At 46.6% G+C, this 14742-nt stretch overlaps 1 protein-coding gene across 1 annotated transcript in view; it reads right to left on the minus strand.

The window, feature by feature from the left end:
• The window catches only part of RYR2 (ryanodine receptor 2), a 3481211-nt gene that overhangs the window by 1495898 nt on the left and 1970571 nt on the right, over window positions 1-14742 (minus strand). Inside the window, exons 52-53 of the mRNA XM_086925791.1 lie at window positions 10038-10178; window positions 5060-5223 (exon numbers count right to left, since the gene is read on the minus strand). Of these exons, the coding sequence (XP_086781917.1) occupies window positions 5060-5223; window positions 10038-10178 (305 nt within the window). The remainder of the gene's footprint in view (window positions 1-5059; window positions 5224-10037; window positions 10179-14742) is intronic.

Below are 14742 nucleotides of genomic sequence, written 5' to 3' on the forward strand. Positions count from 1 at the left end.
GGCTCAAAGGGAGCGCACATCAGAAATGTAAGAACCAGGTTCAAGTCCCACTGAGGCATCACGAAGGGAACAGGAGGGAACGTATGAGTGATGCCTTTCAGGAATCGATTAACGATAGGGGACTTGAACAAAGAAGGTTGATCAGGCAGCCTCAGAAAGGCTGAAAGAGCTGAGAGATAGCCCTTGACAGTGCCCAGAGCATAGCCCTGCTGGGCAAGAGAGAGAAGAAAGAGGAGAACCTCAGAAAGGGGGGCATTAAGGGGATCCACAGCCTTTGCTGTGCACCATGCCACAAATCTATTCCACCTGCAGGCGTATACCGACTTTGTGGAGGGACGCCTGGCTGCCAGAATGATGTTACAGACTTCAGGATGCAAGTCAAATGGCCTCAACTGTCGCCGCTCAATCTCCAAGCATGGAGGTGGAGACTGGACAGGTTCGGGTGGAGGACCGTTCCCTGCTGCTGCGACAGAAGGTCCTCCTGAAGATGCAGACAAACCGGGGGATCGACTGACATACTAAGTAGCTCGGGATACCAGTACCTTCGTGCCCAGTCCGGAGCCACAAGGATGACTTGTGCCCGGTCGCGCTTGATCTTCTTTAGCACTCTGGGCAGAAGTGGTATAGGCGGAAAGGCGTACAACAGACCGCAACTCCACTCGCGACGAAAAGCGTCTCCGCGCGAGTGCCGCCTTGGAAATTCCAACGCGCAGAACTGATGACATTGCGCGTTCTCTTCGGTGGCGAATAGATCTAACCAAGGCTCTCCGCACTGCTGAAAGAGACCTTGCACCACGTCCGAGTTCAGACGCCATTCGTGATCCATCATGCACCGGCGGCTGAGTTCGTCCGCCCTGGCATTCAGAGAACCTGCCAGGTGTTGAACCATCAGAGTCACGCCCTGATGTTCCAGCCATTGCCAGAGGCGCAGAGCCTCCTGGCAGAGGGTTCACGACCCCACCCCGCCCTGTTTGTTGCAGTACCACATGGCGGTGGTGTTGTCCGTGAACACCTGCACTACACTCCCTCGGACAGACGGGAGGAATGCCTTCAGTGCTAGACGAATCGCCCGCAGCTCCAAAAGGTTGATATGGAGCCGGGACTCCGCCTGAGACCAGAGGCCTCTGATCTCCGCCTCTCCCATGTGGCCTCCCCAGCCCTGGAGGGACGCATCCGTCACAACTACGTGCTCCGGTTGGGGAAGGGAGAGGGATCTGCTGTTGACCCAATCGCGGTCCGTGAGCCACCACTGCAGCTGTCTCGCAGTGCCCTCCGAGATCAGGACATGGTCGGACAGGTTGCCCTGATGCTGGGCCCACTGAAACTTCAGGTCCCACTGCAGAGCCCGCATCCGCCACCGTGCGTGATGCACCAGAAGAATGCAGGAGGCCATCAGCCCCAGAAGCCGCAGCGTCAACCTGACCGAAACCCGGGATAAAGGCCGGAAGATTGGAATCAGAGCCTGTATATCCCGAACCCGCTGTTCGGGCGGGTAAAACCGAAACTGCGCCGACTCTAGAACCGCTCCGATGAAGAGGAGCTTCTGAGAGGGATGCATGTGCGACTTCGCACATTGATGGAGAACCCCAGCAGGTGAAGGAGGTCGGCCGTAGTTTGGAGGTGGTTGTTGACTGTCTGGAGCGAGCCCGCCTTCAATAACCAGTCGTCGAGGTAGGGGAAGACTGAAACCCCTAACCTGCGCAGATGACCTGCGACCACCGCCATCACTTTCGTGAACTCCCGAGGGGTGCTGGTAAGGCCGAAGGGGAGCACGGTAAACTGAAAGTGCTCGTGGCATACCGTGAACCGCAGGTAACGCCGGTGGGAAGGCAGGATGGGGATGTGAAAAAATGCGTCCTGCAAGTCCAACGCTACCATCCAATCTTCTGAGTCTAGGGCAGCTAAGACCTGAGCCAAAGTCAGCATCTTGAACTTCTCCTTCCGGAGAAAGCCGTTGACGTTCCGTAGGTCCATGATAGGGCGTAGGCCCCCTTCACCCTTCTTGGGAACCAGAAAGTAGTGGGAGTAACAACCACACCCTACTTCTGGCCCAGAAACACGCTTGATGGCTCCCTTGGCCAAGAGGGCCCTAACTTCCTCTTGCAGAAGTTGCAAGTGATCCCCAACACGCGGGGCATGGCTGGAGGGGTCGCCTCAAAGGGGAGGGAGAAGCCCCTTCGGACGATTTGCATTACCCACCTGTCCGATGTGATGGAGCGCCCTGCCCCCCACTGGCGTCGAATGGGCCTGAAAGCTCGAACTAGGAAGGCTTTGAGGCGGATGCTGCGGGGTTGGATGTGGACTGGTCTCGCCGTTGTCCCCTGTTACTGCCATGATGGTAATCACGCCTGCCACCACGCTGAATGGTAGTCTGCGGCCTGTGGCTGGCAGGACGAGTGGAGGCGCCGGCCACGAAAGGAGCGCTGGGCAGAAGTTTGCTGACGCAGGGCCGACAGACCCAAGGACTTGGCCGTAGCCCTGGAGTCCTTAAAGCGTTCCGGTGCACTATCTGCCTTGCCACAGAAGAGGTGGCTGCCATCAAATGGCATGTCCATAAATAAGGGTGTTTTGGACATCGGCCGAGAAGTTGGCGGACCTCAGCCAGGCGTGGCGGCGAACTGCCACAGACGTGGACATCGCTCTTCCCAGCTAGTCTGTGGTATCCAGTCCACACCGTATTGAATACCGTGCTGCGTCTCTTCCCACCGCGAGGGCTTGAGCGAGCTTCGCCGGGGCCCCCTCCGGGCACTCAGGCAGCACTTCCGCGACCGTATCCCACAGAGAGTGGGTGTAATGGCCCATGAGGCACGCGGTGTTGACCGACCGCAATCCCAAACTAAGGGAGGAGAACATCTTCTTTCCAAATTGCTCATACCTCTTGGATTCCCGATCCGGTGGTGCAGTCAGGAATGGGGATTGGGAAGTAGAGGCCTCTCGGGGGTGGGACAACAGAAAGAGAACCAGGGGTCTTTTTAGAAGAGCCAGGTCTGACAGATCCTACTCTAGTCAATACTGCTAATAGTTCAGTTGTTGGTACCAAATCACCATACAATTTGTAGATATCGGGGGTACATACTAATGCAACTAAATCAGGGGCACAAGTGGTAATCAGTCAGACCCCCCAGTCTCCCTCCTCGTCCATGTCCTGAAATTCAGGTGTAAAGGATGGACCCAGATCCTCGAAGAACTCCGCTTCGGCCGGCGCCGAATGCGGCGTCGAGTGACGCCGGATCCGGACCGAGGGGTGGACCAGGGACGGCGTCGTGCTGGGACGACGCCGGGGATGACACCTTAGGGGCTGACGCCGGCGGGGTCGTAAGGTCGACAAACGGCGACCCGGATCCAGAACCGGATCCACCGGGACCTTGCGCCCGGCCCGCTTGGACTCCAAGTCGGGCCGCGTGGCCCGAAGGCGCCGCAGAACCCAACGGAGGAGAGAGTGACCTCATGGCCATGAGGAAGGCATCGATCTCCTCCGGCGTTGCGTTCTGCCCAGGGACCGGCGGGTATGGAGCAGGCCGCGATGCCTGCGGCTCCGGCGGAGCCGCGTGGGAGGTGTCACCTGAACCTGTGGCCGCATCGTGCGAGCGTCATGGGGGGAGTCAGAAGAGCGATGTCGCCTCTTCAACTTCTTCTGCCTCTTACCTGAGGACTTGGAGCCCGACGAGTGGTGTCGACTCGCCGAGCTGTGATGACTCCAGCCCCGCGACTGGTCCCTCAACCTCCTTCCGGGCCCGGACCTCGAACAGCGCGGGGCCGACTGCCGGAGCTCGAGGCACTTACGGGACCGCTCCCGCCTAGCCTTCGACATCAAGACCCGACAGTCGGGGCACGACTTGTCATCGTGGTCGGCCCCAGGCAATGTAGGCACTGGCGATGGGGGTCGGTAACCGACATCAGTCGGTTGCAGTCGGCACAGGGCTTGAACCCGGGAATCCCTACCGGCACCGATGGAGTCGTGCAACTCGAAACGGATCCAAAAAGGATCGAAAAAGCTTAGTCAAAAAGTGACTAAAGGGTACCACTTTCTCCGGACCTGCGCTTGCTGGCGTGGGAAAAAGAAGAACTGACGTCAGCGCGCGAGGGCGGCGTCTAAGTACTCTGACAACGTCATCCCTGCGCCAACGACGTTGACGACGGATGCGGAGCCGCAGGCGACGCCTACCGAAGCACAGGGGTACTGCTACTCCAAATTTTCCGGATCCAGTCTGACGCCTGAGGATATTCTAAGGTAAGGAATCTAATACTAACCTGTTTCTTTCAGATAACCTAGCACCGTTCCAATGCATTATTAATGTACTGGGTAGTACAGAATAACTTTGGGACTACAGCCAAGAATATGTAGTGACAAAACGTTACAGTGGTTTGTGATTAGACTCAAACTGAGATTCCAAATGGACATATTTTCACATCTGACAGACAAATACACCCAAAGAACCTCCAGATATTCCTATAGTTATCACTGCAAACATGGGAAAACAAATATTGTTTTTGCTAATGCAAGCGAACATCTGAATCAATAAACATTCACCTGTAGTGAAAATTAATTATGATTTTGATTTCACCTTAAATTACAAATGTAGAAACACAGGATAGAACTGTGCATGGTTGGAGCAAAGGCGTTCTAGAACGTTTATCACTTCCTAGAAGCTGAGCAGTAGCTTAAAATAATGTGCACAATAGCAAAAATATACATCTGGTCAAACAAAACATTTTTATGCAGCTCATTAAACTCACCAGACTCACTGATCTGGAATCTCTTCTCCATGAACTTCTGGTTTGAGGATAATTTAACAAGAGTCTATAAGGAGCTAAAAGACATTTTCCCATGACCCTGCCTTATTCATAGATGACACAACTGATTGGAAGGGCTAAAAATAAATGAACTCATGACTACCAAATTAACACACAACCAGCTTGGCCTTTGCTTTGACCCAGATGAGAAGTAGTGTGAGCACCGTGCAAAATAAGTAAACATGAGGAAGGAAAGCAAGAGTATCTTTTTGAGAGGAAACAGCATGTTTTAATGATTGTGAGACAAAAGAGAAAGGGAACTTACTTTGAGGTATCAACAGGTTGTGGATTGAAGTTTCCTTCAGAATCCATGGAAGACTGTTTCACCATCATACTGACATAGTTGGATTCCATATAGTCTGGAGGCAAAGCTCCTGCAACTGAACTTAGGCAAGGTAAGGCCAGCTTGAAAAGCTCCTGCTCATATTTCTTTGTTGGAAAACACAACATAAAGAAAAAATCATAAAGGTGAAAAAATCAAACCATCAAATATTTCAGTGGTGTGTAACATAGGTCCAGGGATGGATCCAAGCAAAATTATTGAGATAGCAATTCACAAACGTATATCATTTCCATATATTTTATCGGGAAATCCTGAAAATGTGTCAAGGATCCCGCTTTCCCAAGTCTTTGTTATGCACCCTGAAATTAATTATTATGGATTATTTATTTAGAAACAACATTCTAGAATGGAACAGATTAAGGGTGGTGTAAATATTAAACAGTGTGTAATATATGAATAAGCCTTACACATGGCAGTACTTGAATACTTCTATTGCACCAAGTAATATTTTGTTTCTCAGAATCATTAACAATACATTATTGTGGAGAAGCTTGAAAACACATTTTATATTAAACCTACGTGCTAAAAATATAAATAATTATACATATTCTGATAACACCACAAAATCTCAGGACCCTTTATTTACTCCACTAGATCTGAATTGCATAAAAAATTTAGCCATGAACAATGTTTCCATAATTAGATGACTGTTCTAAAAGGGATAAACTTAATACATGCCAGATTCCGAGTTAGGCAGAGCGCTATATTTATTAAAGATTTTGCTCTACCTGATTCTGAGTTCAAAGAATGAAGACTTATGCTGGGTGTCCCCACCCCTATCCACTGTTCTTTCACTGAAGGTATCTGTACATAGATGCATTGTTGTATTTAGAAGTTACCATGTCTAAAAGGGCCCAGTAATTCAAAGTACTGCATCTTATTTATCATTGCGGCCATCCAAACTCGGAATTGATTGCACATGTTGGAGAAAGAATACTGGTTAGAAACAAATATTTCTGCCCCTGGTGTTTCTGTGTGCCCTATACCAACCAAATCAGAATCATGGCCTATGAAGAGGGATGGTGAATGCTTGGATAGATAATTACCGATAAAACTATGCATTCCTGTCATTGCGTATTGTTTTTCAATGGTAAATCATTTTGAAAAATAGCACTGTACAATAGTAACTTAGGGTTGTGGATACATAAACCAATGGATGACAACAGCAGCAAATGGGCTGGTACGTGGAACATATGTGGTCACACATTAAAGACAGGTGTTTTTGTAACTGGAAGTTGGCCAGATATTAGATAGGTCAGGATAGTTCTGCTGGTCCTTGGTAGAAAGACATTTTTGGAGACGTTGTGATTTCTGAGTGATTTCTTGAATGATTTGAAATAGACGGATGCTTTCATAGGGGCTGAGATATATGCCCAAAGCTTGCAAGAGGTTATTAGGTATGCAGAAAAGATAACTAAAAGAAGTTAAAAATATAGAACCTAATGCTCAAACAGAGAGAATTGCAAAACCAATAATGTTTTATTCAGAGACCGTAAAATCACCAGAATAAGCAAGGGCTTTAGTTTCTTATGGTCCTGTAAAGAAGAAGAATTCCACGGGGATATTTTTGTCAATAGCAAAAGAAAAATGGTGAAGCACTTTGGTATGGGTCTTTTTGAGGAAAAAGGGTTGTGGGCAATCCTTTCATCCATTCAGGACAAGGTAAACATATGCTAGGGTTCGGGCAATGAGGGAGTTTCAGTGTACAAATATATCTACAGGGTACATTATTCTTGATTGATATAGATTTGGAGGTGGCACCAAGACTGTATGTCCTTATATGGGCTTAATCAACATTAGCCAAAAAAACTTTGCGGTAAAATAGCACCACATGAGAGTATGTGCTTCTGAAGACTGAAAACGTTTCTGTGGCACAACCATGATACCAGTAGTCTCTTTAAGTAGTCAGCCCTAGTTAGTTTGTGAGGTTAAAATGTGTGTGCCCAGAATGCAGGAGCTTTAGTGAGTGCTCTTTTAGTGCGGCATTACCCAGACTGGACATCCCACCCTCGAGTGAGATCGGATCTTTTGGGTGGGTGCTGGGTGTTTGAGTCAATTTAAGCAGTTGGTTGAGTGGAGTTAAAAGGAGACCTTGCCCCCCCCCTTTACTATATTTATACCTTCTCCTTCTTTCTTTGAATCCATCAGAGCGACTGGAAGAGTTTGACTCTCCCAGCCAGACATTGAGAGCCTTATGTAACACCCATGCTCCCAGTCAGTACCACTCTGTGCACTGCAGGCACTTTATACAAGGGGAGATGTTTCAGAAAAAAGTAAAATATTATCATTCCTGATTCACAAGGAGCATTTTATTGTGCTTCAGGGCCAATTGTTGTTTCCCCAGGCTGTGAAATTCTTTCCTTGCATGTAAGTCCAAAGCAAATGTATTGACATCCAGCCCCTCCGAAATAGGGTGAACACACCATCATTCTGATACTACGTTCCAGTGGATTCTGGACTTCAGGATCAATGGTTTGCACAGGTGAGGCTCCACAGACAGAAAAGCAGTAATTTCCCACCTTTAAATGCGGCGCAGGATCCACAATGTTGACACATATTGCGTTCCCTCCATTTGTGTTCCCTGAATCCACCAAATTTAGTTTTGATTTAAAACACCTCTTAAGGGTTTATAAACTATCAATGTTTCATCAAAAACTTATATTTAGTTGTTATTAGCTGATACCATAGATGGTATTATTTTGAAAGTGTTCATGATCAGGCTCGCTGTTTTCCTCAGTAATAGTGAATTGGAATGTTTTTTAAAAACAATTTAGAAACATATTATTACGAAGATCAAGGGCTCATGATAATATGACACTTAGATGTTGATACAAAACAGATCTCAAGGATTTAGAAACATTAAGGGGGTGATTAGGATTGCGGAAGGACCGCCATCGCAGGGCCGGCAGTGACAACCGCTGGCCCTGCGGTGGCAGTCCTTCCGCCATCATATGGAATTTTCCCACCGCCAGATTATGATGGCGGTGGGAACATAACTTCATCTGCAGCCTACGCAAAGATCGTCTGCCACCAGCAATCGTACCGATTGCCTGGCAGACGGTGCAAGGGGCCCAAAATGGTGGCAGTGCCTAGCAGACACTGTCCACCAGATTAGGATGCATGCCAAAACCGGCCTTTCCATGGCGGCGATGCCGCCAGGGAAAGGCATAGATTTTTGCATCCGGCCCGTTGAGGGCCCCCAGGGGAGTGGGGGGGTGGAAAGCTGCACTTGGGGGGTACCACATTGCCATGCCCAAGGTGGCAGGCACCGCGCTGTGCCTGCCATGTTGTGCAAGGCACTGCACAACGTGCCTCTCTGGCATTGCGACGGTTGCTGCTTACAGCAGCACCCACCACAATGTCGAAGATACGGACTGCGACCGCCATGGTGTCCGTCACATCCTAATTTGCAGGGCAGGACCGCCGCACCGCTGGCGGACGGTCCAAACACCGCTAGGGTGGCGGGCAGACTAAAGTCCACCCGCCATCCTAATATGGCCCTTAATGTTCAATTTAAGAAAGAAACTAATATATACTCAGTTTATAACATGCACAATATTATTTTCCCAAAGTTCCTTGTTAGTCCTGCATGAAATATCATGTATTCAATACTGAACTCAGAAAGCCCTCTCTGACTTTAAAAAGGTGTGCAAAACATACAATGATCACTTATTTAAAAACCCATTTAATCATGTGAATATCTATAAAAGATTAAATATGACAAGCTCAGACGTGGATAAGGGAATAATTAACAAATAAATGTGAACCATTATGGAAGGCTTATGATCTGCTATCATTCACAGTCCTCTGTCCGTTCATTCACAACTATTCATAGAGGGACACAAACAGACTCCTTATACAAGAATATTTATGAGCCGTAATTTTTGCACCCTCTATTAGCATTTTGCACTGTCATTCCTTAATACATCCATCAGTCGAGGCACAAAGATAAACTCTGGGGCGGCTCCTCCATAATGGCAGAGGAGCGTTGCCCCATAGCCAGCAGATGATAAATGAAACTATAATGACATGTTGTTATTATCGTTTTATTTATCTCTGTCGAAGTTAATCACGTCCGACAGGAGAGATGGGCTCGGCCAGTGCAGGGAGGAGTACTATGCACTTATAAGTGCGCATGTGTGTTTGGCCTGCCGTCCTAGGCCAGCCAAACACACATGCACACTTAAGTCTTTCTAACCTAGCTGTATTGTAGATCTGAGTTGGAGAAACCCCACAGGCTCCCAGACACTGTCTGAGCAGCAAATAAGGCCGCTCAGACCAATCCTGGCACTGCTCTCGTGCTAGAACGCAGCATATGGATTGGGTGGTGAGCCTGTGCCCTGAGAGACCATCCACTTCCGGCTTCCCGGACACGAGGAGCAACGGGAGCAGAGCGGAGTGGCAGGTCAGTATTTTTTTATTTTTTATTCTTTATTCTCCAACCTCCCCCGCTGTCCCCATCGCCCTACTGGTTTTAATTGCTGGCAGCCTCTACTGGATGAACTTGAACACACACAGTGAATGTTCAAAAATCACAACTGATTAGCACGTTCACTTACTATATTTGGATCTTAGTTTCAAAAATGAAAATGAACTGCAGAAATGCATGAGGCTTACAGGATCTGGAAATAGTTCACACATTTCCCTTATAATATAATAAACTCAAATTAAATATTTTGTATTGACTTTCAGGGAGAGCATTTGGCACAAACAACTTATAAAATATCACAATGAAAATATAAAAAGAATAAAAATGTAGACTAACAAATGTGAGAAATAAATAATTAAGGACAAATATATTATAAAAAATGACTTTTAAACTTCAAACAATACTTAAAAGACAATTAAAAGGCAGGAGAGTAGAACAATTCTTATACATTTACAAAACAGAAATACTTACCTTTTGAGAAAGTGCATCAAAGATGCCCCAAAACAATTTTCTAGACAAATGAAGTTCTTCTTCAGAGGCAGCACCAAAGTTTCCCCATCCACCTGGAAGACAGTAATACTTCCAACAACGCTCATAATGAAATGTCAGCAGCTGTAATATAAAAAGATCAAAAAGCATTATGTAAAGATAGAGAACTACGACTTTAGTCCAGTATTTATTGAAATTGCCTTGGAATAAATATGCACAGACAATTTCCTAGTTTGTTTTGGTTTGTGTCTTTCATTTATTAGATGTTGATAATAAAATCCTACTGGAAAGTTTATTTTAAAGAGTGAGCTATTTTATCCACTCTGGTGTAAATGTATTTAGAAAGTTGTGTTTCCAAATGCAGGCTTACATTAGACTAGTTTTTTTTAAAATCTTTCTGCAGACTCTATTGAATCACAACTGGAATCCAGGGACTCCTATGCCATTTCTACATGTTGTGCCTTAACATCAATGCACAATAAGTACACAAACAAGTGCATGCTATATGAACTAAAGGAGTTAATAGGTAATCGTGCAAAATCAGAGCTTTCATCAGAAGTGGTGGGGCAGAAGTAATAACTTGATTGACACTGGCCTTGTGCAGAAACAAGCCGGCAATCGGGCTTTGTAAAGACAAAGATGGGGATGAGGCATGGTCTTTGTGTCAGATTGGATTAGTTACTTACCTGTAATCCTAGTTCTATTCCAGGGGGTATACTCATCAAAGTCATAAACAATGAATAATCTCCGCCCATAAGCGGGAACCCGGAACATATAGACAAATACATATGTGTAAATATATAAAAAGAGTACATAGTACTAAAAGAATCGTACACATATACATGTATAAACTAATAATATGCCGCCCTAATCATAACCTATAGGCTAATAAAGCCATATTTACATACTTTCTGCAGAATCAAAATAATCTATAAAAAACAATGCAAGAAAAAGGCATGAGCCTGAAATGCATTCCACAGACAAACAACCTTTTCATCAAAGAACATGTAATAAAAGGCAGTTAGCCTAAGTAGGCTGCATAAAGAAATAACATCCCTGTACAGAAAAGCAGACTGTCACCTCGCCTTTAAGGCCTCAGAGAATCTGAACACTTTGCCTTTAAGGCCCCCAGGGTAAGCATGGGCGGAAAATCCGTTTCGCTCGCGGATTTTGCGGATTTTCGGTAAATTCGCAATCCGCGAGATTCGCGAATCTCCCGCAAATCCGCGAGCAGCGGATTTCATGGCTTGCTCGCACTGTTCGCGTGAGTTCGCGGCTTCCCAGTACAACTTCGCGCCCCGCGAATAAGCGCAAAATTGCAGAAATACGATCTTAGCAAAACTGAAACTACTTACCAGGTTCAAAAGTTCAGGCTCATCATTAGTAGCCATTTCCTGTAGTGCTTCCTGAGGGGCCCCTCCAGAGTTCAGTTGCCAGTTGCAACTATTATGTGACCCTGCTCTGAACCTCAGAATAGTTACACATATGCCACAAAGGTCCTGAATTACAGCTAAGGGAGACAAGCAGGAGCCAGGCTGGAGGTTCAAATCCATTAATCAGCCCCTAATTCATTATTGTCAGTTGGGGCAGGGCAGGTGTTGTAACTAATTTTGCAACAATGAAAGCACTTAGCAAGTGCAAAAGATCACTAATCAGGAAGCACTAAGGAAGCAGGTGCCAGCTAAAAAAATATTCTGTGACACATTAATCAGCCCCAAATTAATTCAGGTCACTTGAGGCAGGGAAGGTGTGCTTGCGTTGCCACAATAATGTACACTGACTGGACAACCAGAGGGTGCTGTGATGAAACAGAGGGTGGCATGGGTGGGCCAGAGGGTGGCATGAGTAGTCAGAGAGTGGCAGTGGTGACAGAGAGTGGCAGTGATGAAGAAGAGTGTCCCAAACAGGCTGGACACGTAGAAACAACAAGTTCGCGAAACTTGCGACCCGACAGGTAAGTTCGCGTTTTGCGAAATTGTACAAAACCCTCGCGAACTGGCAGAAACCCGCAGGAACACAAAAAAAAAAATCCGCAAATTCGCGAGAATTCGCGGATTTTGCGGATTGCGAGTTCGCAAATCCGCAAAATTCGCGAACGCGAGATTCGCAAAATTCGCCCATGCTTACTCCAGGGGAACCCTGCTCTCATCATGCCCCACAGGTGGCAGTTAGGTCAGTTATTTTGTACGGTACAGGAAACCTTGCCGGAACCTGCATATAGAAATGCAATAATAACATCTTAAAACATAATGCTACTGCTCGCCCGGGGAGGCGGAAGGGTGCTTAGGACAATGATGAGTATACCCTTGGAAGAATACTAGGATTACAGGTAAGTAACTAATCCTTCTCTTCCAGGGGATACTCATCAATAGTCATAAGCACTGAATAGAGTAGCAAGCTCATACCCACTTCCAAGCGAGCAAGCAGAAAATAAAGATTAAATCAGTTTGACACACATCTCTTAGCTAGTATTAGCAAACACGTTTCTTAGTGATGCCTGCCCAACCTGAGCATCTGCCTGCGTGTCTGAATCAAGACAATAATGGCGAGTAAAAGTATGGACTGATCGCCATGTAGCTGCCTTACAGATTTCTGCCATAGTAACATTACTAAGGAGAGCTGTGGTGGAAGCTTTCCCTCTCGTAAAATGAGCATTTGGCCTTCCTGACAAAGACCTGTTAGCTAGTAAAATGCAAGAAACAATCCACCTAGACATGGATCTCTTGGAAGCCGCAGAGCCCGTATTAATAGGGCCATAGTTAACAAACAACCGGTCTGACTTTCTCAATGTCTTTGTTCTATTCAAATAAAACTTGAGAACCCTCTTAAGATCTAAAGAGTGGAGAGATCTTTCTGGAGGATTTGAGGATTTGGAAATAAAGTCGGCAAAGTTATAGTCTGATTGATGTGAAAGTCTGAAACAACCTTGGGTAGAAAAGCAGGATGCGTCCTGAGTACTACTCTATTAGCATGAAACACAGTAAAAGGTTCCTTACAACACAGAGCCTGGATCTCGCTCACTCTACGAGCAGAAGTAATGGTTACTAGGAATGCTACCTTCCAAGTTAAATGTTGTAAGGAAGCTTTGTGGATAGGCTCAAAAGGAGCACCCATTAACTTAGTCAATACTACATTAAGCTCCCAAGGGGGAGAAGGTGCTCTAACTTGAGGATACACCTTTCTTAGGCCTTCCAGAAAATCTTTCACCACCGGCATCGTAAAGAAAAAAGTTTGATTAGGTGATTTTCTGTAGGCAGTGATCGCTGCAAGATGAACTTTAATAGAATTAAACTGAAGGCCAGACTTCGCCAAATGTAACAAATAAGGCAGAATCACCTGCTCCTGACCTTGGACAGGGTCATGACCATTGTTCACACACCACAGAAAAAATTGTTTCCATTTAAAACCATATGATTTCCTTGTAGAAGGTTGCTTCGCTTCTTTAAGGATATGCATACACTCAGGATTCAACTGTAAATGCCCATACTGGATGACTTCAGGAGCAATGCTGCCAGGCGTAGGGAGGATAAGTTGGGGTGGAACACTCTCCCCTTCTGCTTGGGCAAAAGATCCGGGCGAGATGGCAACCTCCTGTGTGGCACATCCGACAATTCTTTGGGCATCGGGCTTAAGGCCCGTGAGGCGAAGCCATGCTGACCGTCTGGAACAGATGCCATGAGCATAACCATGAGCTGCTAAATCCGCAGAGTCAGCAGCCACACTAATACTTTGGTTGGCAACCAAACCACCTTCTTCCACAATCTCTAAGAAATCCTTCTGATCCTCCTTTGGCAATTTCTCAGTAAATCTTGTCAAAGAGTTCCATAGAAGACGGTCGTAGCGACCCAGCAGAGCCGCTGCACTCGCCACTCTCATAACAGAAGAAGCCGTATTACACATTCTCCGTTCCAAGGAGTCCATGTTCTTGCTGTCCTTTTCAGGTGGAGCAGACGAAATGGAAGTAGCAGAATGCGCCTTTCTATGAGTGAATCCGGTGGTGGGTCAGTACGTAAAAATAAAGGATCCTGTTCTGGAGCCTTATATTTCTTTGCAATTCTGGAGGGCCCAGAGCCCACTGTAGCCGGTGTTAAAATGTCTTCATTGCTGATTCTATTAGTCCTGGCACCAAAGGTAGTAGGGGTCTAGCTGATGACTTATGATGCAATGTTTCAAACATAACGGAAGAGGTAACTGGAGGTACAGACATCGTTATATTAAACTTGCTGGCCCCTCAAAACAATACTTCACAGAAAGTTCCTAGATCATCAACGGGAGATATCCTCGAAGAAAGTGTTGATGAAATCATGGGGGAATAGTCTCTGAAAGATGACCTCATTGAAGTGAACGTGGTAGGAGATCTCTGTCTTCTCCTAGGAGACGGATGAGGCCTACGGCGGTCCTTTGAACATGAACGCCTGTCCACTGGAGATCTAGATCGTCTTGGAGACTTACCATTCGGTGGTCTCGAACATTCCAGAGGTCTATAACCAGCTCTAGGCTGCATTCTCCAATGATGGACGCTCTCCAACCATCTAGGGTACCTGCCAACAGGAGGTGATTTGCGCACCGGAAAGCCTTCGGGGGTCACCTGCACAATCTGTAACCCCATCAACGACGACAGAGAACTCCTAATAGACTGTGGAGATCTAGACGTCAGTCTATCTGCTCCTTCTCCAGGATCCAACTG

The sequence above is a fragment of the Lissotriton vulgaris genome, chromosome 6, assembly GCF_964263255.1.
Source record: "Lissotriton vulgaris chromosome 6, aLisVul1.2, whole genome shotgun sequence".
NCBI lineage: Eukaryota > Metazoa > Chordata > Amphibia > Caudata > Salamandridae > Lissotriton > Lissotriton vulgaris.